General features: G+C 46.4%; 1 protein-coding gene across 2 annotated transcripts in view; it reads right to left on the minus strand.

Moving 5' to 3' along the window:
• The window catches only part of EPRS1 (glutamyl-prolyl-tRNA synthetase 1), a 1,308,133-nt gene that overhangs the window by 342,573 nt on the left and 937,747 nt on the right, over window positions 1-27,813 (minus strand). For both annotated transcript variants that reach the window (XM_069608586.1, XM_069608585.1), the window contains 2 exons: window positions 24,027-24,106; window positions 23,647-23,748 (listed from right to left, as the gene is read on the minus strand). In XM_069608586.1, coding sequence (XP_069464687.1) covers window positions 23,647-23,748; window positions 24,027-24,106 — 182 coding nt within the window. The remainder of the gene's footprint in view (window positions 1-23,646; window positions 23,749-24,026; window positions 24,107-27,813) is intronic.

A 27,813-nucleotide genomic window follows, 5' to 3' on the forward strand; every position in this document is an offset into this window, starting at 1 on the left:
CTGGACTCTGACGGAGACCAACGACCGCTGACTGTCAGCTCGTTGGCATGAGCTCCCCATCCCGTGAGGGATGCGTTCGTCACGATAGTCACCTCCGGCCAGGGCAGCCAAAATGGGGCACCCTTCTTCAGATTGCCCTCGACGGCCCACCACAGAAGGTCCCGGGCTACCGAGGGCGGCACCTGAACAGGGTCCGACAGCCTGCCGGAGGACTGAGACCACTGGAGCTTGAGTGCCCACTGCAAAGATCTCATCCGCAGACGAGCCTCTGGCACCAGAAGAATGCAGGATGCCATGAGGCCGAGCAGTCTCAAGAACTCGGACGCTGGGAGCGTCTGGGCAAACAAACTTGTGCACCATTTGCTGAATGTGAAGAGCCCTCACCTGAGGAGGAAAACACTGCCCCAGGGACGTGTCGAGCACTGCTCCGATGTACTAGAGCCGCTGCGTTGGTGTCAAATGGGACTTCTTTAAATTGAGGGAGAAGCCCAGCCTGTGAAGGTAGTGGCAGATGACGGACAGATGATCCAGGACTTGCTCGTGAGAGCTCCCCCTGATCAACCAATTGTCCAGGTAGGGGTAGACGCGAATCCCCCACTTTTCTGAGATGCGCTGCCACCACCACCATGAGCTTGGTGAAAACCCTCGGGGCGGAGGTCAATCTGAACGGCGGGACCCGAAACAAAGTGCGAGTCGCCAACCGCGAACTTCAGGTACTGCTTGTGCTTGGGATGGATCAGCACATGGAAGTAAGCATCCTTGAGGTCGAGAGACGCCAACCAGTCCTGAAGTTGAAGGGCCTGGAGGACTTGAGAAAGAGTCACCATCTTGAACTTGTCCTTCCTGAGGAGTTTGTTCAAACCGCGCAAGTCCATGATGGGTCTCAATCCCCCGTCTTTCTTTGAAAGCAAAAAATAAGGGGAATACCATCCCTTGTTCTCTCCGCTACGTGCACCAGTTCTATGGCGCCTTTCTCCAGCAGGGCTTGAATTTCCTGCGCAAGGAGCGGATCCGGACACTTCAAAGAGAGGGTCCCTGGTGGATTGTCGTGAGGCCTCTGCTGAAAAAGAAGACAGTAGCCGTGGGTTATGATCTCCAGAACCCACACATCCGAAGTAATGGCTTGCCACTCTGATGCTGCGCCAGCCTTTCCCCAACCAGCGAACCATGGGACCTGGCCTCATGACTGAGTGGTAGCGGCTGCGGCGTTGCCTGAGGGCAACGAGGCAACGGCCCGAGCAGCCTTGGCACCTCGAGTACCTTTGTTTCCACCTCTGGTACTCTTACGATGGCTTCTTTGACTGCTAGCTCCTCTCGCTTTACTGAAGGACGAGTAATAAAGAAAGGAACCTCCCCTCCATTGCTGTCCCCTAGGACGAAAAGGCGGAGGTTGGCGAACTGCAGCGCCCAACGACTTCGCTGCAGCTTTGGAGGTCTGCAACCTCTCAAGGCTCTCGTCAGCCTTGCTGCCAAAAAGGTGTTCACCGTCAAAGGGCATGTTGAGGAGCCGGGACTGCACATCAGGAGCGAACCCAGACTTCCTCAACCACGCAAACCTGCGCATTACGGTGCTCGCCGCCATGGACCGGCTGACACAATCCGCCAAGTCCAAACCCGACTGAACGGCCTCACACATGGCATCCTTGCCATCCTGAACCATAGAAAGGAAACCATCCCGTTCGTCCCCTTCGGGAATATGATCAGCCGCTAATGCAACACAGTTCCACAGAGTGTGTGTGAAATGAGACAAGGCACATATGGAGTTGGCCACCTTGAGCGCCATACCCCCAGAAGAAAACACTTTCTTCGCCCAGCCGTCAAAACGTTTGTCGTCTCTATCCGGAGGGATGGTAGGATACGACGCCTGCTTTGCTGGGGCCGTAGCCGTCTGCACCACCAAACTCTCTGGGGTGGGGTGCCTAGACAAGTAGCAGCGGTCGCTACTGGCTGGACGGTATTTTTGCGACAAAGACTTGCCCACTGCCAGGAGACTCTCCGGAGCAGTCCAAGCCGCCGCCACCCTTCTCTGCAAAGCCATATGAAAAGGCAAAACCGGGTCAGTGGGTGGACCGAGATCAAGGATGTCCGTGAGATCATCCTGAACGAACTCCCTGGGGGAGCTGACCAACCCAAGTACTCGGTAACCCGAGACATAAGGCGCTGATATGACGAATCGGTATGAGTGCCAGGCTCCGGCCGACAAAACTCCACCTCCGGAGAGGTGTCCAGTCCACTGGCAGCATGCAGTGACTGCCTCAGGTCATCAAACTGACTATGGCCCGAGATAAGGTCATCTGGAACCGGAACCAGGCCGCCATCAGAGCCTTCATCACCCTCTGAATTGTACTCCAGGCAGGGAGAGGAAGACCTCTGCGGACCAAAGCAGTGCTGGACCTTAGCCATAGCCTTTTTAGGGGCAAACCCCGTGCCACGGGGCCCCTCCGATACCACCGCCTCGAAAGGCGTCGAGGGCGCTGAGCGAGTCGGCGCCGGCAGAAAAGGTGTCGACGTCGAGCAAATCAGCGTCGACGTCAGCTGCAACGCCTCCAGCATCTGCGGCGTCGACACAGTCCTCAAAGCCGGAGCTCCGAGCGTGTCTCTCAACAACCTAGGTGCCGACGGCGTCGACGACCCCCTCGAAGACGGAACCTCGAGAGAAATCGTCGACGACCTCGGCGCCACAGGCATCGACGTCTTCTTCGAAGACGGCACAGGATCACGCGGTCTCGAGCGCGTCGAGGACCGGGACCTGGAACGGGCATGGCGAGAATGGCTACCCTTGTCCGAGCGGGACCTCTCCCGCTAGCCGTGCCGACCACCCGAGCCCGTAGGCGTACAGGCGGTGTCTCTCGACCGGTGCCGACCGACCCCACTCTGAGGCGCAGACGGACCGGTGCCCTGCGATTCCAGAATCGCTAGCATCTGCTTCCCGAAGGAAGCCCATTCCTCCGGTGTCGCTTGCATGGAGGGATAAGCGACCCGCCGACGGGCGGAGTCCTCGGAAGAGGACGGGGAAGGCGACCTATGCCGGCGCTTCCTGGAATGCCTAGAAGAGGCGGCGGAGTGGCGAGACCGACTCCTGGAAGGAGACCCACCGGACTTCTGACGACGACGCGGAGAGTCCCCCCTCGAGTCATCGGTCGAAAGCCCTGCAGACCTCGACATCCGGGGCTTAGACACCCGACCAACCGACAGTTTCTTCTTGCATTCCCGCAAGGCCTTCGCAGTGAGCGACTGGCAGTCGACACAGTCGTCCGTATCGTGGGCCTCCCCGAGGCACCAGAGGCAGGTGTCGTGCGAGTCCGTGACCGACATCTTGGACCCACAGTCCCCGCAGTTCTTGAAGCCCGGACGCGGGGTCGAAGATGAGAAAGACATCGCCACGAACAGGTCTTCACACCAACCGAACAGGTTCAACGAACCGAGAAAAAAAACAGCAACTCCAACGAGTCGAGGCGTACCGAGATTCACAAAGTGAACACGTTTGCGGAAAAAACGGAACTGAGGCTATGGGCGTCGTGCGTCCTACTTATCACATCGGGTGACGTCGGCCGTCGGAGGAGGAGGTCCTCGGTGACGGCGCATCGACGCAGGATGCAGACGCCAAAGATTTTCCGAAGCAGCACAGCTGTGGACATTACCTGTCATAGATATGGAATACGGAGGACCCAATCCCCTCGAATTTTAGCTACCTCTAAGAAGTGCTTCAGCTCACCTAGACTTTTGCCCAATTGACATTGGCCGGGCCTGACTCCCTGAATGACTCTTCTTTCCTCTGACCTTGCGTTTGGTCTTCCTTCCAGGAAGGGGTTCATTTACTTTGCATTGGGGGTTTCCAAAAGTACTTACCTGCTTCAGAATATTTGTGTGAGCTCTTGTTTTATTCTAATAACCCTTTTCTTTGACACTCATCTCAGTATTGCTCTAAATGTACCAGTGATATATTTATGTCCACAGTGTCCTAGCTATGTAAGTCACCTGAGGGTGAAGAAGTGTCTGTGTGCCATCCCCAATGGATATTTGCTGATTTAGAGAAACTAAGAGTGTATATTTTGGAGGTATTTGTGTCTTGCTATTATATTGCTCCCCACTAAAGAAGGCTTATTCAAACTGACGGTTAAATTAATAATTGTTTAATCAAGAAACCTTGAGTATAAGTGTTTATTTGGATACTTGTCACTATGAATCTCTGTGCAACTCCCCTACAGCTCACGTTGACCCCTCTTGAGATAAGCCTGGCCGCTCAATCACGCTACTAACCTGTGTAGTACAGACTTACATCAAATATTGGGTTCCTATTGCCAGGAAAACAAGGTTGTTGTAGTGCACACAAAGGGTACTGCACCAAATCTTGCCTAACACTGGTGGCAGGCTGTGAGGATCTATTGTAGAGTTGTTACACTAAGTATTTGCTTTGCTTTGTTCAACTAAACATCTTAGTAAGGCTAAGCTCCACTAGAACAGCAATTGCAACATGCCAAACATGGATAACTTCAGTCAGGAAGCCCTGATCATTTTAACAGTAGATCAACTGAAAGAAATGTGTAAAGTCCAGAATCTCTGTTAAAGAAAAGAAAAATGAATTGATTGCAAGATTGTTCAATCATCAAAGTCTGGGTAGTAGGCCTGTCACACCTACTAACGCAGGAAATGTGAAACTTGGTAATGAGGATGATAATTCAGAGTCTAACTCTAATGTCTTGGAAGAGTCAGAAGAGGGAGAGGAGTCCCAGCAATGGAGCCCCGCTTTGCTCAACAGGCCCTTTTGCTTCAACCTTTAGCCACTGGGACCCCACAATGTCCAATACGGAGTCCAGAATGTGCGTCTCTTGAGAAAATGAGAATTGAATTAGAATTTAAAAAGGTTGCAAATCCAAGCTGAAGCCAAACATCAGGATATCAAACTCAGGGAGTTAGAAATGCAGCATGCTCTTGAAATGAAGAAATAGTCTCTTGAAAACATTTCCCTCCCAGAGTCCTCTAGGTCTTCAAGTCCAAAGAGGCCTGGCATGCCCAAAGAGGCAGCGAGTATGTAGAATGTGAAACTTGATATTTTGGATTGGTTGGGTGCTTTTGAATATAATTATGGGATTCAAGGTTTCACAGGGAATCAGTTGATTGCTTGGCTTTTGTCTAGGCTCCCCCAGGTTGCAACTGATGCTGTAATGGAAGTGTGGGAACTTGAAAGATTGGAATATGAAAATGTGAAGCTAGCTTTGATAGCTAGATTTGGGAAAACTCCTTCCCAGTACCTTAAGAGGTTTAGAACCCTCAATAAGACTGATGGTACCCCTTGGGCTACCTGGTTTTGTGAATGTTTGAAAAACTTAGATGGATGGGTAAGGGGTTACAGAGTGAACACCTTTGAAGGAATGGGAAATCTGTTTTTGTTGGAATCTATTTTTGATGCCTGCTTTCCTGAGCTGAGACAGCACTTGGCTGACACTAAAGAGATTGATCCCAAGAAGTTAGCAAAGGCTGCTGACTTGTGGGTTGCCAACAGTGCCACTCACAAGGATTCTGGGGCCACTCACAAAAAGGATGAGGGGAAACAGTGCAAGAAAGATGACAAATAATTCTAAATCCGGCTATCCCAAAAAGAAGGCCACAAACTTAAGAAGGGTAAGCCATATGGGAAACCAGGTCAGTTTAGTGAAGCCTCTGGTGCTAAATCAGAGGGAGGTCAGTAGAATTTGAAAAAGCATTTGGTAAATGGTATGCTTGTGGGTCAACTGACTATGTGAAAGGGGATCCCAGGTGTAACGGTAAACCTTCAGGGATCCACTCTGCCTCCTTAGCCTTTCATCCCTAAGGGAGAAGTTCATATGGCAAGTAGAAACTTTCAACAATGGCTGAAGACCCCAATGGAGTCTCTGTCAGTGTTTTAGTGTCCCTGGGTCTGTGGTAACAGCAGAATGTAGATGTGTATAACTATTTCGGATAACACAAGAATATTACAAGGTCAGCGTACTTGTTAATGGTCAGGAAATCCCTGCCATTAGAGACACTGGGGCCAGCATTACAGTGATGTATGAAACCTTTTTCAAACCTGAGGTTGTCACTAAGGCACCCAAAGGCCCCACTAAGCTTGCTGGAGGCTCTGTCCAGATGGTTCTAATACTACCAGCTCTCATCCAGTGCAACAATATGATTGTAAAAATACATGTCAGTGTACAAAATGAGGTGGCTGGGAAGTCCTGTTGGGGAATGACTTAAAAGCTATTGGAGTTGTATCAGGCACCCCCAGGCCTCCCAGCAAAAGGAAGTAGGAGCAGACTAGACTGGCCAGAGAGCAAACTTTGAATGACTCAATGGGAAGTTACAGAAATACCTCTAACTCCCAGTCCAAAGGAAGAATAACCTTCTGATTCCAAGAAGAAAGAGACAAAGGGGGAAACCCAAGGTCTCAGGAAAAAAGAAAATGGTCATACCTGTGCACACAACCAGGACATCCCCGAGAGGACAGTCCAAGGTCACGCCTGTGACCGCTCCACCAGCTGAGGGTGAGGACAAACCAGAGGATGGTGAACCAGCTACTGATGAAACAGAGCTGGAAGAAGCCCTTCCCCCTGTTGGACATCTGGATCCTAAAGACCACCTGAGCTGCAGACTTTGTTTTATTTGTTTTATTTATAAGGCGCACCGAACCTTAGGGTAACTGGGCGCAATGAGGATAAAAAAAATTTTAAGCTTGGGTTACATAATAGGACAAATAGGAAGCATAATTGTACAGTAATATACATCACTTATACATTAAATAGCACATAGTTACATAGTAGGATAGTTAGGAAGCATAGTTATACATACTAGTGTAAATCAATTGAACAGTTACTGGCATAGAGTTATACACAGAGGTGTATGTAGATTATACACTAAAGGACATAAGACAGGAAGTAAAAACGCACTAAAACGTGTGCAGAACATTGTGTACATAAGGTATCAGATGTTGGCACATAGCCGTTTCAAGGTGTCGAGTCTAAAGCTAAGGAAGGATTGATACTCTGAGTACTAGTGGTAGTGTGTTCCAGGATTGAGCGGATTTGACTGGGAAGCTATTGCAGCCTGATTTAATTAGCTTGAATCTGGGTGTATTTAAACAGAAGGATTTGGCTGCTCTGGAGGGGCGGGTGGAGGATTTTCTGACTATTCTCTTAGACAGGTACGGGAGTGCCACGTTGTGAAGGCACTTTAAGGTGAGGGAAACTGTTTTGAGCAGGTTTTTGTCATTTATCTTCAACCAATGACGTTCTCTACTAAGTTGTTGTTAGACAGAAACCTGTGCAGTTCCCTCAGGGACCACTGCAAAAGATTTAGGACTACAGGTGGTTGGCAGTTAACCCAATTGGTAGCAGTCTGTACCACCCAGATTTACCTGGTAGCTGTGGCTGAGCAGTCAGACTTCTCTCAAGATGAGTTAGGCAGTATGCAGAGTATACACAATAGGTACAGTGACGCATTAGTACAAGCAAACACTGACCAGAGCTTTGGTGTAAAAGTATATAATTATTTATTTAAAGACACACTTGTAAATTACATTAGCACAAAAAAGAGGTAAGTAAATTCAACACAGTCACTATTACTAGATATACATCCCTTGTTCCTTATTAGACAAGTCTTAGGCAACACCACTTATTTCCAGACAGAGGTGAGCGCTTAACTAAAGATGGCACTCCAATAAGTTAAGAAAAAGGGAGGGAAAAGGCAGAAATTAGGAAAAGCACACAACACAATACTTTAGAAGCACCCAGCAAGGCAGGAAAGTCAAGTCTACTTGTGAGCAAAAGGTTCAGAGGCCAGGCTCCCTTTTATGGAGAACAGAGCACCAATGCGCCCAAGATCACACAGTTTAAAAGTCTTGAAGTCTTGCAGGGAGTTCGGAAAAGAATTAAGTCAGCTCAGAAAAGTTCAGTTAGCCAGCCTAAGGCCACCCAAGTGGTAAGTGGAGGCTTTAAGAGTCACCCCACACAGACCGTTGCGAGGGAGGCCAGGCGGACACAGTACCTTCAAAGTGGAGAAGATCCTCCAGCGGGGGCAGTTGTTCCTGGCAGCAGGTGCAAGTCACGGCGTTGTCCAGAGGAAGAGATGGTCTCGACATGGAAGAAAGCTGAAGGTCGTTGGACTGCCAGGGAAGAAACCAGCCGCGGAGTTCTCCGGTTAAAAGGTAAGACCCTTTTATTCACGGTAGTGGAAAAAACGTTGTATCCCGGTTGCCGGGGTGCTTGGCACAGGCAAGGCGGCCACGAGAGGATCCGGGAAGGCGAAAAGACGGGCAAACTGGTTAATCCCACCAGTCAAAGGAAGAAGACTCTGCGGGCTGGAGATATCCTCTGTCGTCGGGAGGAAGTGGTGAGATGGTCCAGCAGGGCACCACCGGTGTGGTCGTCGTTGCAGGTCGGCTCAGCTTCTCCCTCTTCGGATTCTTTAGGTCCTGTGGCAACTTCTGAAGTTCCAGTCCCCAAAGCCCTGCTTTTATGCAGCAAACCCCCAGTCATTCAGCCTAGCTGTCAATCAAACATGCTAAGTGGTGTCACACAAGAGTGCGACTTGAGTTGCCAAGGCAACTCAGTCCAGGGTGCCTAAACCCCCTCCCACACCCCCTGTGGTACTCAGACAGAGTGGCACCACTTTTGGAGGCTTCTGTGGAGAAGCCCGCCAAAAAGTGGAACAAAGGGCCCAACTTGGGTTGGAGTCACAGAAGCGAACACAAATGCCATTTTGGAACTGAGTTTCAGCAAAAAATACCAACAAGTGATTTTATATTAATTTAATAAACCGGCGGTATGTTCGAGGCTATATTAAAAAGTGGTAGCCTCGAAAAATGGGAAAATCTCATAGGAAAATATTCGCGGTCGAATATAAAAAGTAGTATCCACTGCCTGCAGCCAAAACTCGATCAGGGGGGAAGGAGACGTGCCCTCTCGAACAACAGACCCCGGGGCAATCAAATTGCCCTGACCAGTACGTCCACAATATGATGGTTTGTACTGGTTTCTGTTCATAATTTGGGACTAGTAAAGCCAATGGTGACTTTACATGCTCTGGGAGACAGTCAGTCCCAGGGTATGGAGTCTACGTTTGGGGGTCACTATGACACCCCTGGGTTACTGCACCGAGGGTGCTGTGTAACCCACATACCAAAAACACATGACGCCCTATGGGGTAAAGGACCCCATAGCCCATAAAACACACTCACAGTCAAAGGAACACCTCAAATCATGTCTAAGAGTGGGAGTAAAAGAGTCTCACTCTTATTTATTTTATTGTGTTCTACAGTACCACAGTACTTTTAACACATACAAAAATACACAATCCAATATACATATATCCAACATTTATAAAATTACTGCAGCTTTCCTTAAAAATTCAAAAACATGTATGGTCAAGCTTAATTCATTACAGTTCAATATCCTCCTCCATAATTCATTCTCGGAGGAGAAAACCAAGCCTGCTGAAAAACAAGACCGCAAGTCCTCCAGCTTAGGGCAGGTCACACACACGTGTTTTAGCGTCTCAATATTTTTGTTACAATGCCGGCATAATCTCTGTTCTTGTGGAATTTCCGCACGGCGGCCCAATACTTCTTTTGTTTGTAACAAATTGAACCTTAATCTTAGCACTTGTGTCCTAAAGGATCTCGTCGGGTGCTTTTCAAGGTAAGGAGCTGGAGTATTAAAACTTTTACATGACCAAAGAAAGTGATCCCCAAAGCATTTATACTCCATTATGTCAGATCTCAGGTTAGACCATACATATCTACACCATCTTAACTTGGCGACTTTCGGTGTCCGCTCCAATTCCTCCATTTAAATATTTGCCTGTTGAAGCATCAATTGACAATTCAAAACCCAGTCCCCAAGAACCCTACAGCTACCCTGAACTCTTACCAGGTTTAACTGTTCATATATTGACGCCCCTGGAGGGTTCAGTATTTTTACCAGCAACTGAAGCTTACCCCAGTCCACCATAGTCTTTATAGGTAACAGACCTAATTCAAACAAAATCCCTGCTAAAGGAACTGACTGCGGGAGTTGAAGAAGGCCTTTCCATAGTGCCCCCTCTAGTTGTGACCAGTTAATCAGCTGACTCAGAGTTTGAGCCCCATAAATTAATTTTGGGATTAACTGTTGTTTGTATAAGTTTAGGGCTTGTAAAAGAGTATCTACCGAATTTCCCGTCGAAAATTCGGAGTTGTACACCTGCCCCTACAAATTTTACCCTTGAGTCTTCCTGTAATTCAGGACCAGAGCTTGTCATAAATTACCAGCCCTAAGTATACAAATTTATTTACAACTTCTAATTTACCATTTTTCAGGTACCACGGCATTATTTTACAGCTTTTCCTACCCCCCCCCCCCTTAAACACCAGAACCTTTGATTTTGCAGTGTTTAATGATAAGTCTAGTTTCTCTAGAAATCCCTCCACGGCTACTAATGCTCTTTGGAGCCCAATAGCTGTGAGGTCACATATAACAATGTCGTCTGCATAAAGCAAGTATTGGCCAACCATAGCACCCAATCTTGGAGGGAAAGTTTTTACAAGTTCCATACAGCCTCCTATTCCCAGTAAATACAGGCAAAAGAGAAAGGGTGCCAAAACGCACCCCTGTCTTAAACCCCTATTTGTCTGAATCCAGAGGGAATAATTCCCTAATTCATCCAGCCTTACTCTAATCCTTGTATTTGTACGGAGAGCCACCAAAATACTCAACAGAGCTACCGGACACCCCCTATCATATAGTTTTTTCCACAAGAAAGCCCTGTTAACCATGTCAAACCCTTTACTAATATCTAAAAAAGCGAAAAATACTGGCCGTGCTTGGACCTTTGCTTGGTGTGCTAATAAATCTAACACCATACAATTAGTGGATGTACTCAGCTCTTGCCTAAAACCTAACTGAAAAGCATCTAGGGAATCAGATTCCACCGCCCATTTTTGCAAGGCTTTCAGCAGCATTTTCGCAAATATTTTGTTTGAAGCATCCAACAAGGATATAGGTCTATAATAAAGTGGAGAAGACCTATCCCCGCCTTTAAAGATCAGGATTAAGTTTGCTGCTGACCAGGTAGAGGGGAACGAATTGTTGGCCAGAATATCCGAAAATAAGGCAGACAGTACATGTGGCCATACTACTAAGTTACCTTTGTAGGTCAGATTAGAACGACCTTCTGGTCCCGGTGCATTTGAGGACTTGCTTTTCTTTATCAGATTCTTTATATCCTCCAAGTCCCATTCTAGGGCACCCTTCCAATCCGCCTCTACCCAGGTAACTGATTGGTCCAAACCTTCCACCCTGTACAAATCAGTGAAATGTTTCACCCAACCAATGTCACTGACCGCATGTGCCTGAAGATAATCTTGTGTACCTTTTGGTTTAATTAGGTCCCAAAATATTCCTGGCCTATTCCGTAGCATACAAGCCAGCATTCTCTCGGCATCCTTAATGTATAGCAAAAACTTTCTACCTTTTACCCAGTTCCTGTGTGATTGTTTTAGAATCCGCACCTTTTCCATATAGCCTGGAGGTGCAGATTTCTTGAGATACCTCACCTCTCAGTGTAGTTCCTTTTTATGTACCTGGACTTCTACATCAAAGGAGTGGGAGCCCTTCCTCCTTGCCACCATCTGGGTTAAGCCTTGATCTGTTGTTAACCTACCTAACAACTCCCTCACAATCGTAGGGAATCCCTCCGCTGTACATAGATGGGCCATCTTATTTACTGGTAAGTTTGCAATTTCAGACAAGAATGCCGATGCAATCCTAGGAATCCACTTGACCTCATTCTTTCCTGAATTTATTTCCACTCCCACAATGTCAGTTTCAACATGTTTTGTCGGACTGAACAATTTAAATTCCAAAAGGGAATGGTCACTCCATATCAGAGATTTTACTTCGAGGGATACTCCTCTTCTGGCTAGATCATGGGAAGTGAAAATGTAGTCTATTGTTGATTTCCACAACCCATTCTGCCATGTAAAAGCTGGCGGAATATCCATCTGCACATTACCATTAATAATGCTAAGGTTCCACACCTCAAATTCCTGGATAATCCTCTTTCCTCTCTCCCGGGATTCCTTACAGACAAACTTTCTATTGTTCTCTAAATACCAATTCTCTTCTAAGCATTCTGCATTAAAGTCTCCAACGATTATCACTGAGGCCCCATCATCCGGGAATTCACCCATTAATGTAAAAGAAATTGCTGTCAAGGCTTCTTCCAGTTTGTCTTTTAGGGGACTGAAGTAAACATTTACCAAAAAACATTTGCTTACGAAACTCTCGCCATCTTCCTGCCATTCTAAGAGTACAATCAGGATGTCCGACCTGTCTACATCAATTACCTGCATGGAAAGTCCCAAAGAGCGTTTAACTGCTGTTAGTAGTCCACCAAATGGCCTACCCTTTAGTCCCCATCGGGCCTTAACGTAGACTGTATTAAATCCATCTAGCATAGGTGTGTCTAGCAAAAAAGTTTCCTGCAAACAGATTATATCAAAATTCGAGAAAAGTTCATGGTTATTCATGATGTTCTTGAACCCTCTCGAATTCCATGTAATTAATGACCAGTTAGACCATCGTGTATGTTGGAAACGCTTTTCCTCCCTTCCTTGATTTACCCCTCTGCCAATAGGAGCTTGTGTATACCCTCTGGAACTATAAATCTCCTTGTTGTATCGTTCTCTTTCATCTTGTATCATACCCTTCTTTGCCTGATAAATGGGAGCCAGAGTTGACAATATTGAGGGCCCTGTGTCTGTAACTTCAAAACCTAGGGCTAAGAAACGCTCTCTTTCCCCCATTATTATTTCCCTTATTAGGTGTGACCTTAAATGAAGTTTTACAGTATCTAGACAATCATCGTAGACAAATTCTACCGTCTTAATGTCCCCTGACGATATCAATTTCAGGTTTGGGATTTCCTGCATCAAATCCAGAATATAATGTCTATTTAAGGGATATCTATTTGAACTTTGAAACAACCGATTCAAGAAAATACATAGCTCACCATTATCTGGCATCATTTTTTCCAAATTGGCCGCTTGCCTCAAATTCCATTTTTTGGGCGATTTTATTTGCCCCTTACTTTCCCCCATCCCCTTCAATGAATCCAAAAACTTACTCTTTGGAATCCCCATACCTACTTCCTCCATTAATCCTGGGGTCGGTAATGGCGCTGTAAAGGAAACCCTGGGTGGAGGCAACTTCCCCAAGTCCGCCTTCACCACCACAGGTTTCGCAAAAATTGCATATAATTTAGGTGCCGTTGGTGTTCCTGTTTCCGGCACTTCCACCAGAGGATTCACCAATCCCCTTCCAGCTATTATATGTGGTGGAGCCAACAGTCTTTCCTCCAAATTGCAACACTTACCAGCTCCTCTACCAGCTCCAAATTCAATATTTTTTGGGGCTTCTGGATCCTTAAACTTCTCAATCTCTTCCATATCTACTCGATAAACAGATATATTACTTAGATCGAAAGAAGGACTATCCCCCTCCTGTACATTTTCCAACACAGATGAAACCCTATCAACTTCCTTGAACCTTGTTAGTTCCTTAACTTTACCCCCTTTCCTGTTCATAAAAAAGTCTTTTTCTCTGATCTAGTATACCTCTGTCAATCTGCATGTGTTTGTCCACTGCCAACCTTAGATTACAGAGGAATTTCCGTGATCCTTTATTCTGTTGTGAGGGTGGAAGCTTACAGTTTTTGGATTTTTTTTCCTGTAAATTTAGCTTGTTAGGACAACTTGTTTTTTTTACCTTTGGGCTACTACTCAACAACATCTTATCCTGAACCTGTTCCTTCCCCAACATTGATACCGATGGGAGGACTATTCCGGATACCTCAGGTACCACCAAAAGACTTTCTCCCTTTAACTCAGCGTTCTCCCCCTGTGTTTTCATATTTTTAACTCCCATTCTCTCGCCTTGTACAAACACAGCCCCTTCACTAACCACCTTTTTAGGGCTTGGGGTTTTGAAGACTGAGGTTGCCATTATAAAGCCTTCCAATAAATGCAATTTGCTCAATACTTCCTTCATTGATTTCCTAAGCTCCCGGATTTCATAGTTCAATGTGTCGTAGCCTCTGTCCATGGAGTCCATAATTCTAGAAAGAACTGGGAATGATAACTCATCTACTGGGGGTAGCTGATCCTGTTGGGAGACTTCTTTTATCTTCTCAACCTCTGTTGCTTCATCCTCGATCACAGGGTCCCCCACTATAGAGTCATCATCCCCAAGTTTGACACCTTCGCTAACCTGAATTTTTTGCGAGGTGGCCTCATCCCCACAAGCAGTTTCCCTCTCTTGCTTTTGGCTAAACTGGTACTGTGACAATTTCTCCTAATAACCCCATTCTTTAGGTATAGGGACTGATGTTGTTGAAATATTTCTTATAGGGTCTCTTGGGCCTTGAACTTTCCTGGAAAACTCATGAGTCAACAGTGGGGCTAATATAGAAATATCTGATACTAAATCTCGCTCCACCACCAGTGGTTCGTCTGCCAAAGAGTTCACTTTAGATTCAATGTTTAGAAAAGCCCGATTTATGACTCCCACCACCTCTGCCATTGAATCCACTTGATTAGTTTGCTCCGGTCCAATATCCCCATGGCCCTCTATACCCGGAGGAATGGAAATTCCCTGGGGGACTACCAAAGTGTCTACTACCATAGAGGTAACAGAGCCCTTGTTGACTATTTGGGTCACTTGAGAAGGATGTGGAAGAGAAATTACCACCTGTGGTGGGACTCTACCCCCCTGAACTATATATTCCTCTGGGATACTTCCCATACTTCTGAGTGTGACTCCCATTATGGGAACCCAGGAGGGTTACCAAACTTTTTGATTACTGGCCTACTCAATCACTTGTATGACCATATAATAATCTCAATGCTAAAAAAGGAATACCTTAACACGCAGCAGTACTAAAATGGCAAATACTGATAAAAGAATAAAAGCAATCCCATACATGTATGTGAAACGATCTGTTTAAAAATAATAATAAAATACTATACGGATTGTCTGCTTTATAGGTACCCCAGAAAATAATTACAGACACTATACCCTTATTTGGCCTCTGCACAATATTTCACAACTTCAGCCCTGCCAGCTCCCAACAGCCGCACAACAGCCAGCGCCCTTTACCCCTCACGGGCTTATCTCCGCTCGGGCGGCTCGAGCACAGCTTTGACTGAGCTGCGGGTCACGTGATCACCCACGTGGTCTATGCAGACCACGCCTCCACCAGGAAGCGGAACAAATCAGGCAAGAGCCAAGCTCGCAGTGCCTGTAAATAGTTCAAATCAAAGGAGCACGAAAAGGAAGTCCGCTCCACACACAAACACAGCCTCTTTCAGCAGCAGAGAATCCCTCTCACTCTTGGCAGGAGAGAAGAAAATAAACCCCAAAAATCCAGCAAAGCTGCTGGGGGACTCACTAGGTTTGGGAAATTAGCCTTAACAGAGAATTCTCCCCAACAGTTGTGATATATGATCTCTATTGGATATATTTATAGCGGTTCTTAGCACGTTATTCTGCAGGATTTGGATTTTATCCAGGATGTATTTATTGGCGCCTAAGTATAATGCATTATAATAATCCAATTTTGACAGTATCAGGGCATTGGCAAGGGTGATACAACTAGTATTAGAGAAGAATGGCCTACAGGCTCTGATTAGCTTACATGTGTAAGCTGAGGGGGATGCCATAGAGTTTACCTGTTTATTGTTAAAGTAGAGTTGAGGTAAAAACCTAAGGTTTTCACTTCTTTGACTACCTTAATTTTGTTTCCGTCAATGTTAAAGGCCAAATAGTTTGGTTCCGTTTTTTTAGGTTGGCAGCTGTACCGAGAATTAATAGCTCTGTTTTGTCGTCATTCAGGCATAGGCCATGGGCCATGGGCTGCCATCCATGCCTGAATGAGAAGGTAGATTTTATTTATCAAAGCCGTGTCTTCACAGTAATTGAGCGAACGGGGTATGAGGATCTGGGCGTCATCTGCATAGTTAGTGTAGGTGACACTCAGCCTGTCCAATTTAGCAAACAGAGGCTTTGTAAATATATTATACATGGTGGGCGATACACAGGATCCTTGTGGAACGCTGCACATGGTCTGGATAGGGTCTGCAGATGCTGATGGGGAGAACACTCTCATGGTTCTGTTTAGGAACGATTGGACCCAAGCTATTGCGGCCTTCGAGAAGTGGACAGCCGATGCTTTTGCTTGCAGAAGGTGGCCCCTGTGGGGCAGACTTCAGCAGAGGTAAAAGAGTGTCCTACTCTTGAAGGACTTCGCCAACTGACAGCTTCCCCGCTGGGTGGGCAAGAACCAGGGAAGCACAGGCTGTACTGGGAGGATGGCCTCCTTTACAGTGAGCCCATTGAGTCTACCCCAGGGGACTAGAGAAGACTTGTAGTGCCTCAGGAGGTGAGACCCCTATTTCTACAGTTAGCCCATGACATTCCTTTAGCTGGTCACTTACGTTTTAAGAAGACCAAGGAAAGGATTTCACTATATTTCTACTGGCCTAAAATGGGGTCTGATGTAGATAAATTCTGTAGAAGCTATCACACTTGTCAAGACTTCTGGCAAGAGTGGAGCCAAGAACATGGCACCTTTGGTGCATCTCCCAGTAGTGGGAGTTCCTTTTGAGAGGGTAGGGATTGACGTTGTTGGTCCCTTAGACCCTCCCACATCTTCAGGCAACCGGTTAATATTGGTTGAGGTAGACCATGCTACCAGGTATCCTGAAGCCATACCTATGAGGATTGTTACTGCTTAGGAAGTGGCTAAGGCCCTCCTTGGTATTTTTTCCAGGATAGGTTTTCCTAAGGAGGCTATTTCAGACATGGGGACCAATTTGATGTCCCACCACATGCAGGCCATGTGGAAAAACTGTGGAGTGACCTACTGTCATGGCCACATGCCCCAGAACACACATACTACACCATGCATTGATGGGGGCAATGGGTCACTTGACTCACTTATGTCCCTTTGGGACCCATAAACACAGGGGTCCTGGCTGGACTCCGTCCTGGTGCCTTTGGTGCCAGGATCATATAGAGATGTGACCAGAACACTTTATTTCAGTGCAGGAGTGCATTTACTTTATTTCAGTGCAGGAGTGCTTTTATTTTACAATAACTTTCAGGAGCTGAAAGCCTTTATTCCAGAGAACATCCTTGTGCGCCGACTCATCTGGTGTGGATCCCTAGGCCTGGTCAACATGTGCTGACTCCTCGGGTGTGGCAGGGTGTGACAGACAGGCTGAACCTGGTGGGCGTGGCTTCAGAAGCTCAGCTATATAAAGCTGCTCTATGCTTAAGGCCGTTGCTTCGCGTTACTTTGCACTCGCGTGCAGCGTGATGCTCACCGCCGCTTGGACCAGTTTACTTTCCTTTGAAAGCAGGCGTTCTCCTGCATACTCGCCTCCAGGAAACCGGTGCTTCATCTGCAGACTCATCTCCTGACATCCAGTGATCTTGATCCCGACGCCGCAGCACCGCACTGCGCATCCACAAACTCGGACCCTGTGAAGAAGAAAGACAAGGTTCTAACATCCGTCCTAGGGCCACAGCGCATTTGAACCCCAAGCGCCCCCTAGTTAGAAACTTACCAGCTACTGTACCGGTGCAGCTTCGTTCCTCATTCCCTCCGGCTGCCGCCTCATGCTACGCAGCTTCTGCCGGGCCAGCAACATCACCTGCAAGGGAAGAAAGCAAAAGAGCAAACATCAAAAGTGGAACGGACAGCAATACAAGACAACGAACTTTACAATACAACAAAAACAGACAAGGAAAGATAAAGGCAAACAGGAACACTTACCTGAAGTATAGTGGCTTAGTCGCAGCAGGACTGGACTACCATATGCAAGGGACCAGTGAAGGAACTCGGTCCAGATCATACAAGCGCCCCTGCCAGAAGCAGCAGGACAGAATGCTCGCCAAAACTAATCAACAGGTGAGCTTTTCAGGGACAGCACATCCCATGGGTACCACGGTTTGGGAGAAGGGGTCGGGAAGGGGATCAGGCGCACAAGCTGGCATACTCCCGCCCCATATATTCTCCATGCAGGCGCAGTCCAGAGCAGCATCCCCTATTACCACCAGTCACCACATAAGCGCAGAGGGCGAAGTCGGACCCGTGCGACCTCACCCCCGGGAGGGCAGCAACTGTGCCCCAACGCCTCCGCAGAGACCAGGTGAGCGAAACACCTACAAGTTCTCAACAGCCTACCATCCCGAGACCAATTGGTTGGTGGAGAGGTTTAACAGAACTAAGAAGAGCACGATAGGTGCTTTAGAAGTACCCCTTAGAAAAAAGTGGGACCTTCTACTGTCATGCCTTTGATTTGCTTATAAAGTAATCCCTCAAGAAGGGGTTGGCCTCAGCCCGCTTGAGCTCCTCTATGGTCATCCGGTTAGAGGTCCAATGGCCCTAAGCAAGGAAGGGATGGAGAGTGCTCCTTCCAACAAGCCAGTGAGTCACTGACTTTGTCTCCGAAGGAGAATGACACACATGATGACAGAAGCTTCAGATAACTTGAAAGCAGGTCAGGCTCTGGTGAAGCATTAGCATGACCAGAAGGCCAACATGGTTGAGTTTACTCAAGACCAGCAAGTTCTAGTTATGGTACCTACAAGGCAGAGGGCCTTAGAGAACGAATGGATTGGACCCATCAAGGTTGGGAGTAAACTTGGAGAGGTCAATTATTTGGTGGACTTGGTCAATCCCAAGGAAGCCCCCAGGGTCTTTCACACCAACCGCCTAAAGGCATATGTCTCTAGACCAGAACTAGGAGCTTTGCTCTTAGCCTCTGCTCAAGAGGGGGAGAGTGAGCCTCTACCTGACCTCCTCAGGGCACAACCTTTAGACAGAATGATAGGAGTTAATCTATCTTCTGATCAGACTCTGGAACAGCAAGAGTGCAAAATTCTGTTGAATCAGTTTGCCCCTCTGTTTTCACTAACACCAGGCTTGATCCCTTGGGGCCAGCATGAGATTATCACTGGTGACTGTCTCCCTGTCAAAAGAAGGGGTTACAGAATGTCAGACCATGTAAGAACCAACATAAAGGAAGAGGTCAACAAGATGCTTGATCTTGGGGTAATAGAGCCATATACAAGTCCATGGGTTAGTCCAGTTGTACTAGTGCCAACGGCACGATCCTAGGAGTAGAGATTTTGTTTGGACTATAGCGCTCTTATTACAGCCACAACGACTGATGCCCATCCTTTACCTAGGAGACAGATGAGCTGGTGGACAGACTTGGTTCAGCCAAGTTACTCAGTACATTTGACCTAACATCAAGCTACTGGCAAATAGCTCTGACAGACCATGCCAAGGAGAAAACTGCATTTTCAAGCCCAGGAGGCCTCTACCAGTTTAAGGTTATGCCTTTTGGACTAAAGAATGTGCTTGCTACATTCCAAAGGATGCTGAATCATGTTCTGAATAGGATGGAGGACTTCTGCATGGCTTACTTGGATGACATTGCAGTGTTCAGCCCTACTTGGAAAGAACATCTTGACCACTTAAGATATGTTTTGTAAGCTCTTGAGCAGGCCAATCTGACCATAAAGGCAATCAAATGTCAAATTGGTCAGAGTAAAGGGGTCTACCTTGGACATGAGGTAGGAGGAGGTAAAATAAGGCCATTGCCTAGCAAAGGACAAGCTGTACAAGACTGGGCCACCCCTACTACTGAAACCCAAATGTGAGCATTTCTAGGTCTCACAGCTTGCTATAGGAACTTCATTGAGCACTATGGGACCACAGCTTCTCCCTTGTGATCTCCTCACCCAAATTCCACAAGAAGGTGAGGTGGAATGAGGAGTGCACCAAGAGAGCTCCTGACTACAACCAATCCTTTATTGTACAAACTGGTGCTTCCAATACAGGTTTAGGTGCAGTTCTGAGACAGCTTGATAAGAAAGGCAGGGAACTCCCAAACTGCTTTATCAGTAGGAAACTGAAGGACCCTGAACAAGGTGGCCAACCATAGAATGTGAATGTTTTGCCATTGTGTGGTCTTTGAAGAAGTTCAGACCATAGTTGCATGGATCTACTTTTGTAATTCAAACAGACCACCAACCCTTGAGATGGTTAATGCAGATGAAGGGGGAACATCCTAAATTGTTAAGATGGTCTATCAGCCTTCAGGGGTTTGATTTTACCATAGAACACAAGGCAGGGTGTAATCACCAAAATGCTGATGGTCTCTCCAGAAAGTATGACCGACTCGAGTAAGGAGATTTATCCAGGGGTGGATTAAATCATCCTGTCCCTTAGTCTGGGGGGAAGGCGAGTATTAGGGAGAATTTTCAGAAATTTGCCAATTCCTCTCTACCTTAGAGACCCCCAGCACCTTTGCTGGATTTTGAGGACTTAATTTTTTTACCTGGAGAAAGTGAGACCCGTTTTCCCCCACTCATGTATTTTTCTGTGATTTGAACTATGTGTTTCTTTTGGTTGTGGAGACAAACTCCATAGGCATAATCGTTTACATTGTGTCACATAGCACTTTCAGTGCAGTGGCACAGGGAAGTCTTCAGACTTCCCAAAGGTTAAAATACCTTTCTCTTGGATAACTACTGTTTCCAAGAGCAGTAAAGTGAAATTGACTTTACTTACATTTGTAACTTTCTAGACCCAGCACACACTAACTTACAATAGGGGGCTGAAGGGGTTATTTAGAATCCACTTTGTCTAGTTTCTCATGTACCATTTTTATGTTACCCTTTCTACCACGAATGGCTGGTGGCAGTGGTTTACTTTTAAGTACTGTGGTGTGTCTTTACCGCGGGCTGCATTTGCAGCTCCAGTAAAGCACCCTTGGGTGCCATTTTTGTAAAAATGGCCCGGTGATCTTTTTTCACCATTTCTTTGTGGAAAGGTCCTTCTTGAGATGTACTTTGCGCGCCAAACCAGGTTTGGTTCCTTTGTTCGTTTTGTCTTTTCACGAGTGAAGCCCGCCTCTGGCTCCAGTATGTCTGGCAGGGGCAGAAAGTGAGGGAGGTGCCCGAAACTCCCTGTGCTTAATCCCCTTGGTTACAGGAATGCACCCAAAGGTGATTGACCGGCTGGCTGTCCGGCAAGGACAGCCACCCTGCTGTTTGACTGGCAGCTAGGCTGTAATGAATTTGGAGAAACCTGCATAAAAGGCGAGGCTTTTTGGCTTGGAAGGCATAGTCGACCACTGGACGAAGGAATCCGAAGAAGAACTTGGAAGAGAATCCTGCTGCAACTACTGGACCGGTGGTTTGCCCGGTGAAGCCCTGCTGCCGTGCTGAAGCTCTGAATTCGCCTCGACTAGAGAAGTCCTGCAATGACGACCTCTTCCATTGAGTTGGTGGGACCAATCAATGGAAAAAGTGAACTCGTCTGGAGATCTTCTCGGAGATGGTTGTACTTCCTTGCTGCTGCAGGAACCAAAGTGCCAGGGAGAGGAACACCAGATTGGACTGAATCACTTAAGTTGGCCAAGAGATCCAGGAAGATCCTCCAGTTTCCCAGGAAGCAGGACTGACCAAGCCTGAGCCACCTCAACAGAGTGCTGGACCCCAGATGCAAGGAAAGCCAATCTCGACAGCCAAGAACCACGGTAGTGCTATTTGCTATAGACGCAAGGAGCTGAAACCGCGAACTGCTAATGAATTGAAGTTTGCCCTTTGCTGCTGCTGATCGTCCCATTGCAGTGCAGGAGTCCTCCAGGCGTCATCCCTCTTGTCCCCACGACTGATGCCCAGGAACACAGCATCTGCAGAGCTGCACAGTAACAGAAGCCAGCTGGAAACCTTTCTTTTAACCCAACGATACTGTACAGTGTAAGAGAACTTATCTCTTGTTGTTTAGCCTCACTTGTTCTCAGTTGAGACTTGTCTTGGTTGCTTCTGTAGAGTTGCTAACAGCTTCTTTACCTCACAAGCCTAACAGCCTGTGGCCCTACTTTGATTTCTTCTTTTCTACAAAGACTTCTAAAACACTGTGCAAGACTTTTACGTACCTACAAGAAGTGCTTCAACTCACCTAGACTTTTGCCCAATTGACATTGGCCTGGCCTGGCTCCCTGAATGACACTTCTTCCCTCTGACTGTGTTTGGTCTTCCTTCCAGGAAGGGGTTAACTCACTTTGCATTGGGGGTTTCCAAAAGTACTTACCTGCTTCAGAATATGTGCGTGATCTCCTGTTTTATTCTAACAACCCTTTTCTTTGCCACTCCGCTCAGTATTGCTCTAAATGTACCAGTGATATATTAATGTCCACAGTGTCCTAGCTATTTAAGTCACCTGAGGGTGTAGGAAGTGTCTGTGTGCCATCTCCAATGGGTATTTGATGATTTAGAGAAACTAATAGTGTGTATTTTGGAGATATTTGTGTGTTGCTATTATATTGCTCCCATCTGAAGAAGGCTTATTCGAACTGACTGTTAAATTAATAATGGTTTAATCAAAAAACCTTGAGTATAAGTGTTTATTTGGATACTTGTCACTGTTAATCTCTAACTCCCCTACAGCTCACATTGACCCCTCTTGAGATAAGCCTGGCTGCTCAATCACGCTTCCAACCTATGTAGTACAGACTTATACCAAAGGTTGGGTTCCTATTGCCAGGAGGACAAGATTGTTGTAGTGCACCCAAAGGGTACTGCTCCAAATCTTGCCGAACAGTAATGTTGTTAATTTTCATTTTACAGATGTTCCAGTCCAATTTTGTGCCAGTTTTAACTTTTCACATCATCAATCTAAGTTCACATCTTGGTTATTTCAAAAAAATGGGGACAGTCAACATGGGGCTTCCATATTGCCCAAATTCAGATCTTCTAGAAACGGATTGTTGCTATTTTAATCCGATTACGTTCAGATGTAAAGAGCAAATGCCAGAGCTTCAGAGAATCTATAATTAACATTTTGCCAAAACATTTCAGATACGAGTTGTGCATATTGGTGACTTCTGAACATTCCGTCAGTAGATGATACAGGTCTCTGGTTGGTTTAACACTTTGCAATATCTGCAGTAATTGTCAAATGTGTCAATCAGTCCAGGCCTTGCCATTATATCTTTACATGGCCATAGATTGAATCTGAACATTATAAAATCATTCCTGAGTTTAACGATGGACTTTTGACTAGATAGTTGGCAACAGTATGTAGCTTTTTAGTGATGTACGGATTAGATCCAAAATCACGATATAAAGCACATCTCTCCTGTGTTGTTATCCAGTCAATCAGATCTATTGGTATATCAGCTAGTGATAGTGCTTTCAGGGTCGCTGTGCGCCATAATAGAACAAAATCTTGAGGAGAGTTTAATGTGTCCGGCTAATAAACTCAGGTTAGATTGACTTCTAGGGGCCAGTAAACATTTCCTGTATAGGCTAGATAGATTCCACAGGTAAATTGTATTAATTGAAACCAGCCCTAGGTCAAAGCAGATCATTGCTACAGGGGTGCTGTCTGGCAGGTTCAAAACCTGTCGTCAATAGCGTCCTTCAAGTTTGTCCCAATATGACTTTTGTACAACCTTTTTACATTATGATCCATATAGTACAATTGGGATGGCCTTCTGCTTGTAATATGCAATAGCTGGTAAGCTAGAGAATGTGCCATATTTGTAAAGGATTATTTATAAAATGCCCTTACCTCTTCTGCTGCCTCTTCATAATTGGCAAATGCGGTGTGCCCTTCTTGCCAAAGAAACTCACGGGTGCGTAGAAAAGGCTGGGGATGCTTAAACTCCCAACGCTGCAAAAAGTAGGAACATTACCGTTTCAGCTGTAGCATAAGAGTAACATGTAAAACGCATAATCAATGATAATTACAGGCAGTCAAAAGGTTAAATACAAAGATACGAATGTTTAACACTTAAGCACACAAAGTTAAAAACATTTCACAATAAATAATTATCTAAACTTGACGACTAAAACTTTTTAATCATGCTGAAGTCTCATCTTATGGGACTACATATGAACAGAGGACACTAGTGTAGCTCAGACAATGGCACAAAAAGGTTTGTCACCTACCACAACATTACACCACTGGTTGAGTTTTATGGGCAGGTCCCGGTGTGACTGTACCCACCTAGCGTATGCAGGATACATCACTGTTAAAGAGAAACAAGGCAGAATAAGGGAACACCACAACTACAAAAGCCTTCATTTCATATACAAATTTAAAACTGCAAATAGACAAGTATTGTCCCCATGCTACCATGAGCATGTTAAACTATGTGCTGTCTGAAAATGCAATCACAGCATTAGCCAGTGGACACCAAATAAAACGTTTTAAACTGAACGCCAAAACTACATCCACAGTACAAGAGGCATGAGCACAGTCGTCAGGCTGGGAATCTTTGGTAAAAAAGAAAAGCAGTTTCGTTTTAGCCTGAAAACTGCATTTCAACTATAAACTAACCACTGTCCTTTAGGTAATACTGCCCCCATCCAACGACAGTCTTCTTAAGTTCCATCCCTGGGGGCCACTGAAACGTAGCCCAACTTACAGGGGTACCCCCTTAAATATATTGAGGTACCCCTATCACGCTCCCACCAGAATTAATGCACCCCTCTAGAGAATTAAGGCCAAGAGTCTATCTTGCAAGGATAACAAACTTTAATCTGTACAAAGATGAGGATAGAGGGCAGAGGACTCTGTCCCCCCCGACCAGCACTCTGTCTTCCTAGGCTGGCTCCTGCAGACTAATGGCAAGCAGGTGCCTTTATATACTGTTCAACTTGGTCACTGGATACCGTCACAGCTCATCCAAAATTGTCCTTCTTGCCTTTCAAGGGATTCTGCAATCTTTCTTCTTGCATGGCCAGGTTTACATTTACACCAACCTACTTAACATACTGCTGCCTTTGTAGGAATACATTGTAGCTTCTATTAGTATCATTTTCTATATTATAAACATTCATATATAAACACACCTTCCCATCATACTCTCAACACTTCACTCATAATTATATTTTATCTGGTCCAGTAATTCTCCTTAAAACTCTGTTTTAACCTAATTCAGCATTATATGTATGAGCCCCAGCCTGCCTGGGTCTTTTGATAGACGGGACAGCTTCCGGGTTACCTTGTGCTCTCTGCCAGCCTTAGCCTCAGTGACACAACACCGCATGAGCTCTGCGATCCATTTTCTATTTTTTTTTTCTTTTATTGGCATTTCAAACAAACATTTACACGGCACTATGTGCCAACAATCCCCTTCCTCCTTGACCCCCCCCCCGATACACTTGCGTATTGTGGCGTGGCCTGTACATAAGGTCTCTGTACATTTACATGTCCCATATTGAATTCTCTTCATATGGTTTATGAGTCAGTTATTTCCAAGCAAGTCTAGTGTTATTCCATCTTTGTACTCCCGCTATTATGTTTGTCCTCCAGTCGATCCTATTTCTCCCTCGGGCGTGGGTGGTGCGGTTTCTTCATTGTTGGATCAAAAAGTGCATGTACGCATCCTACATACCGCTGGTGTTACTTCTGCAGCGGGTCAGTGAGCCCCACCTATTTTCTATGTCCATACAGTACAGTATATCAGTTTGCCATTGTGATATTTTAGGACACCATCTCCCTCCCCATTCTATTGATATCCACCTTTTAGCCAGTATAAGTAGCCGGCTAACCAGTTTTCTGGTGCTTTTAGGGGTCTCTTGTGTATCCCCAATAGACCAGCGGGTCCGTTTCTATTGTTTGTCCCGCGATGCCACTGATCGTGTCAAACAACTGTTCCCAATATTGATGTACGACTGGGCAGCTCCAGGCCACATTGAGGAAATCTGCCCGTTCCGCTTTGCATCCGATGCATCTCCCAGATGTGTCGGGGAAGTATTCCTTCAGTTTAGCTGGTGTGTAATAATATTGGTGGATGTATTTAAAGTGTATGAGTTTGAATCGCATGTTGATTGCCCCTTTCCTGGTGCCCATGCAATAATATCTCCATGTGCCACCTGACATCTCCTTTCCTAGGGCTGTCTCCCATTTCCCCTTGGGTGCTGAGTTTGCTCCTTCTCTAGGTTGGATGCCTATGTTGTATAGTTCCTATGTCACCCTGCGCTCGATGAAACCCCGGAGCAGTCTGTCTAGCATGTGGGAGGTCGGGGTCTGTTCGGGGAACGTGTTGCAGGCTCACTTTGTCTATAATACAGAAACGTGTCTAAAGCGCCCCTTTCTCTCTCAGGCCATCTAATGTTATGAACCTGCCCTAGGGGAATAGCTCGGCCAGGTTTTGCACCCCCAAATCTCCTTAACATAGCTGTGAATCTCACTTTGCTTGTGATGGGGATCCCTGGCATGTGTATTGTCAGGAGCAGAGGTGAGTAAAGGACCTCTTTTCTCGGTTTATGTTCTAAGCTTACCAAGCCCTGCAGGTCACCCCCACCAGATTACGGCAGTGTTGTGTTCTGCCTGGTGCGGTTAGGATGATCGATCTCAACAGATCTGGTGCTGCCACTGCTCTTTCTACTTCCACATGTCTCTCTTTTTGCGTGCCGTACCAGTACTTAAGATAAACTGCTTGTGCTGCATTATAATAGGTCTCAAATTGGGCAGTGAGTGTCCCCCCACATGTATGGGTGCCGTTAGTTTGTCCCAGGACACTCTGGCCGATTTGCCCGCCCTTATTAATTGTAGAACTGCCGTTTTCAATTGCGGAAGAATTCCCCCGGGACCCTTAACGGGGCATTAAGGAAGATGTAGAGAAATCTGGGGAGTAGTGTCACCTTGACTATGGATCTCCTCCCATATAAGTTAAGGGGAAGATCCTCCCATCTCGTCATAGCTTCCCGGGCCTGATTCAGAGTTCTCATGTAGTTGATGTGGTATACCACTTCGTCATCTCTGGCTATATTGATGCCCAGATAGCGAGTTTGGGTTGCGTGCCACTGAAATCCCCACCCATCCCGGTATTGTTTCACATTCTCTGTTAGTTGGAAGATCACAGATTTAGAGGTGTTAACTTTTAACCCCAAGATTTCCCCGAAGTGCTGAACATCTCTCATGATTGGGTCTAGGTTTTCTTTGGGGTTGGGCAGGAATAACACCATGTCATCGCGTATAACGATATTATCACCCTGTGGGTGTATAGCGTGATCCCGTGCTGCAGGTGCAATTCCCTAATTCTCTCAGCGAATGTTTCAATCGCCAACGCGAAGAGCAACAGCGAAAAAGGGCACCCCTGACGTGTTCATCTTTCAAACGCCATGCTCAGTGTTAGTTGAGCGTTTACTCTCACTCGGGCCACCGGTTGGATGTATAGTAGTTTGACCATGTTTATGTATCACTCACCTATCCCCATCCGCCGGATCACGGCCAATAGGAACGGCCACTGCACTGAGTCAAACACTGTGGTGGCATCTTACAGGGCGGCCCCGACCGGGTCCTCAGGCGCCACTGCGGTCATCAGCCCGAGCATTCTACGGAGTCCATATGAGGTGGACCAACCCAGGAAGAAGCCTGCCTGGTCTGCGTTTACTATCAAGGGCATCATTGGGGCCAGGCAAGATGCTAGAATCTTTGCGAAGATTTTATGGTCTATGTTGATCAGAGAGATTGGGTGGTAGGAGGAACAGTCGTTGCCAGGTTTGTCCTGTTTCAACAACACCACCACCGCCTCCCTGAGCGTCTCGGGGAGGCTTCCTGCCTCTAGGCTATGTTGGTACATTTCCAACAGGTAAGGGTCCAGCTGGTCTGCATAAGGTCCCAGCAATTTCCCATTTGGTAAGGATTTTATGGCCTTCATTACCGGTTAGTGACAGGGGTCGGCTCAGGTGTTCCGGTTGGTCGTCTGTACACCAGTGCAAGGCG

This window comes from Ambystoma mexicanum, chromosome 4q (genome assembly GCF_040938575.1).
Source record: "Ambystoma mexicanum isolate Mex_15411 chromosome 4q, UKY_AmexF1_1, whole genome shotgun sequence".
Taxonomy (NCBI): domain Eukaryota; kingdom Metazoa; phylum Chordata; class Amphibia; order Caudata; family Ambystomatidae; genus Ambystoma; species Ambystoma mexicanum.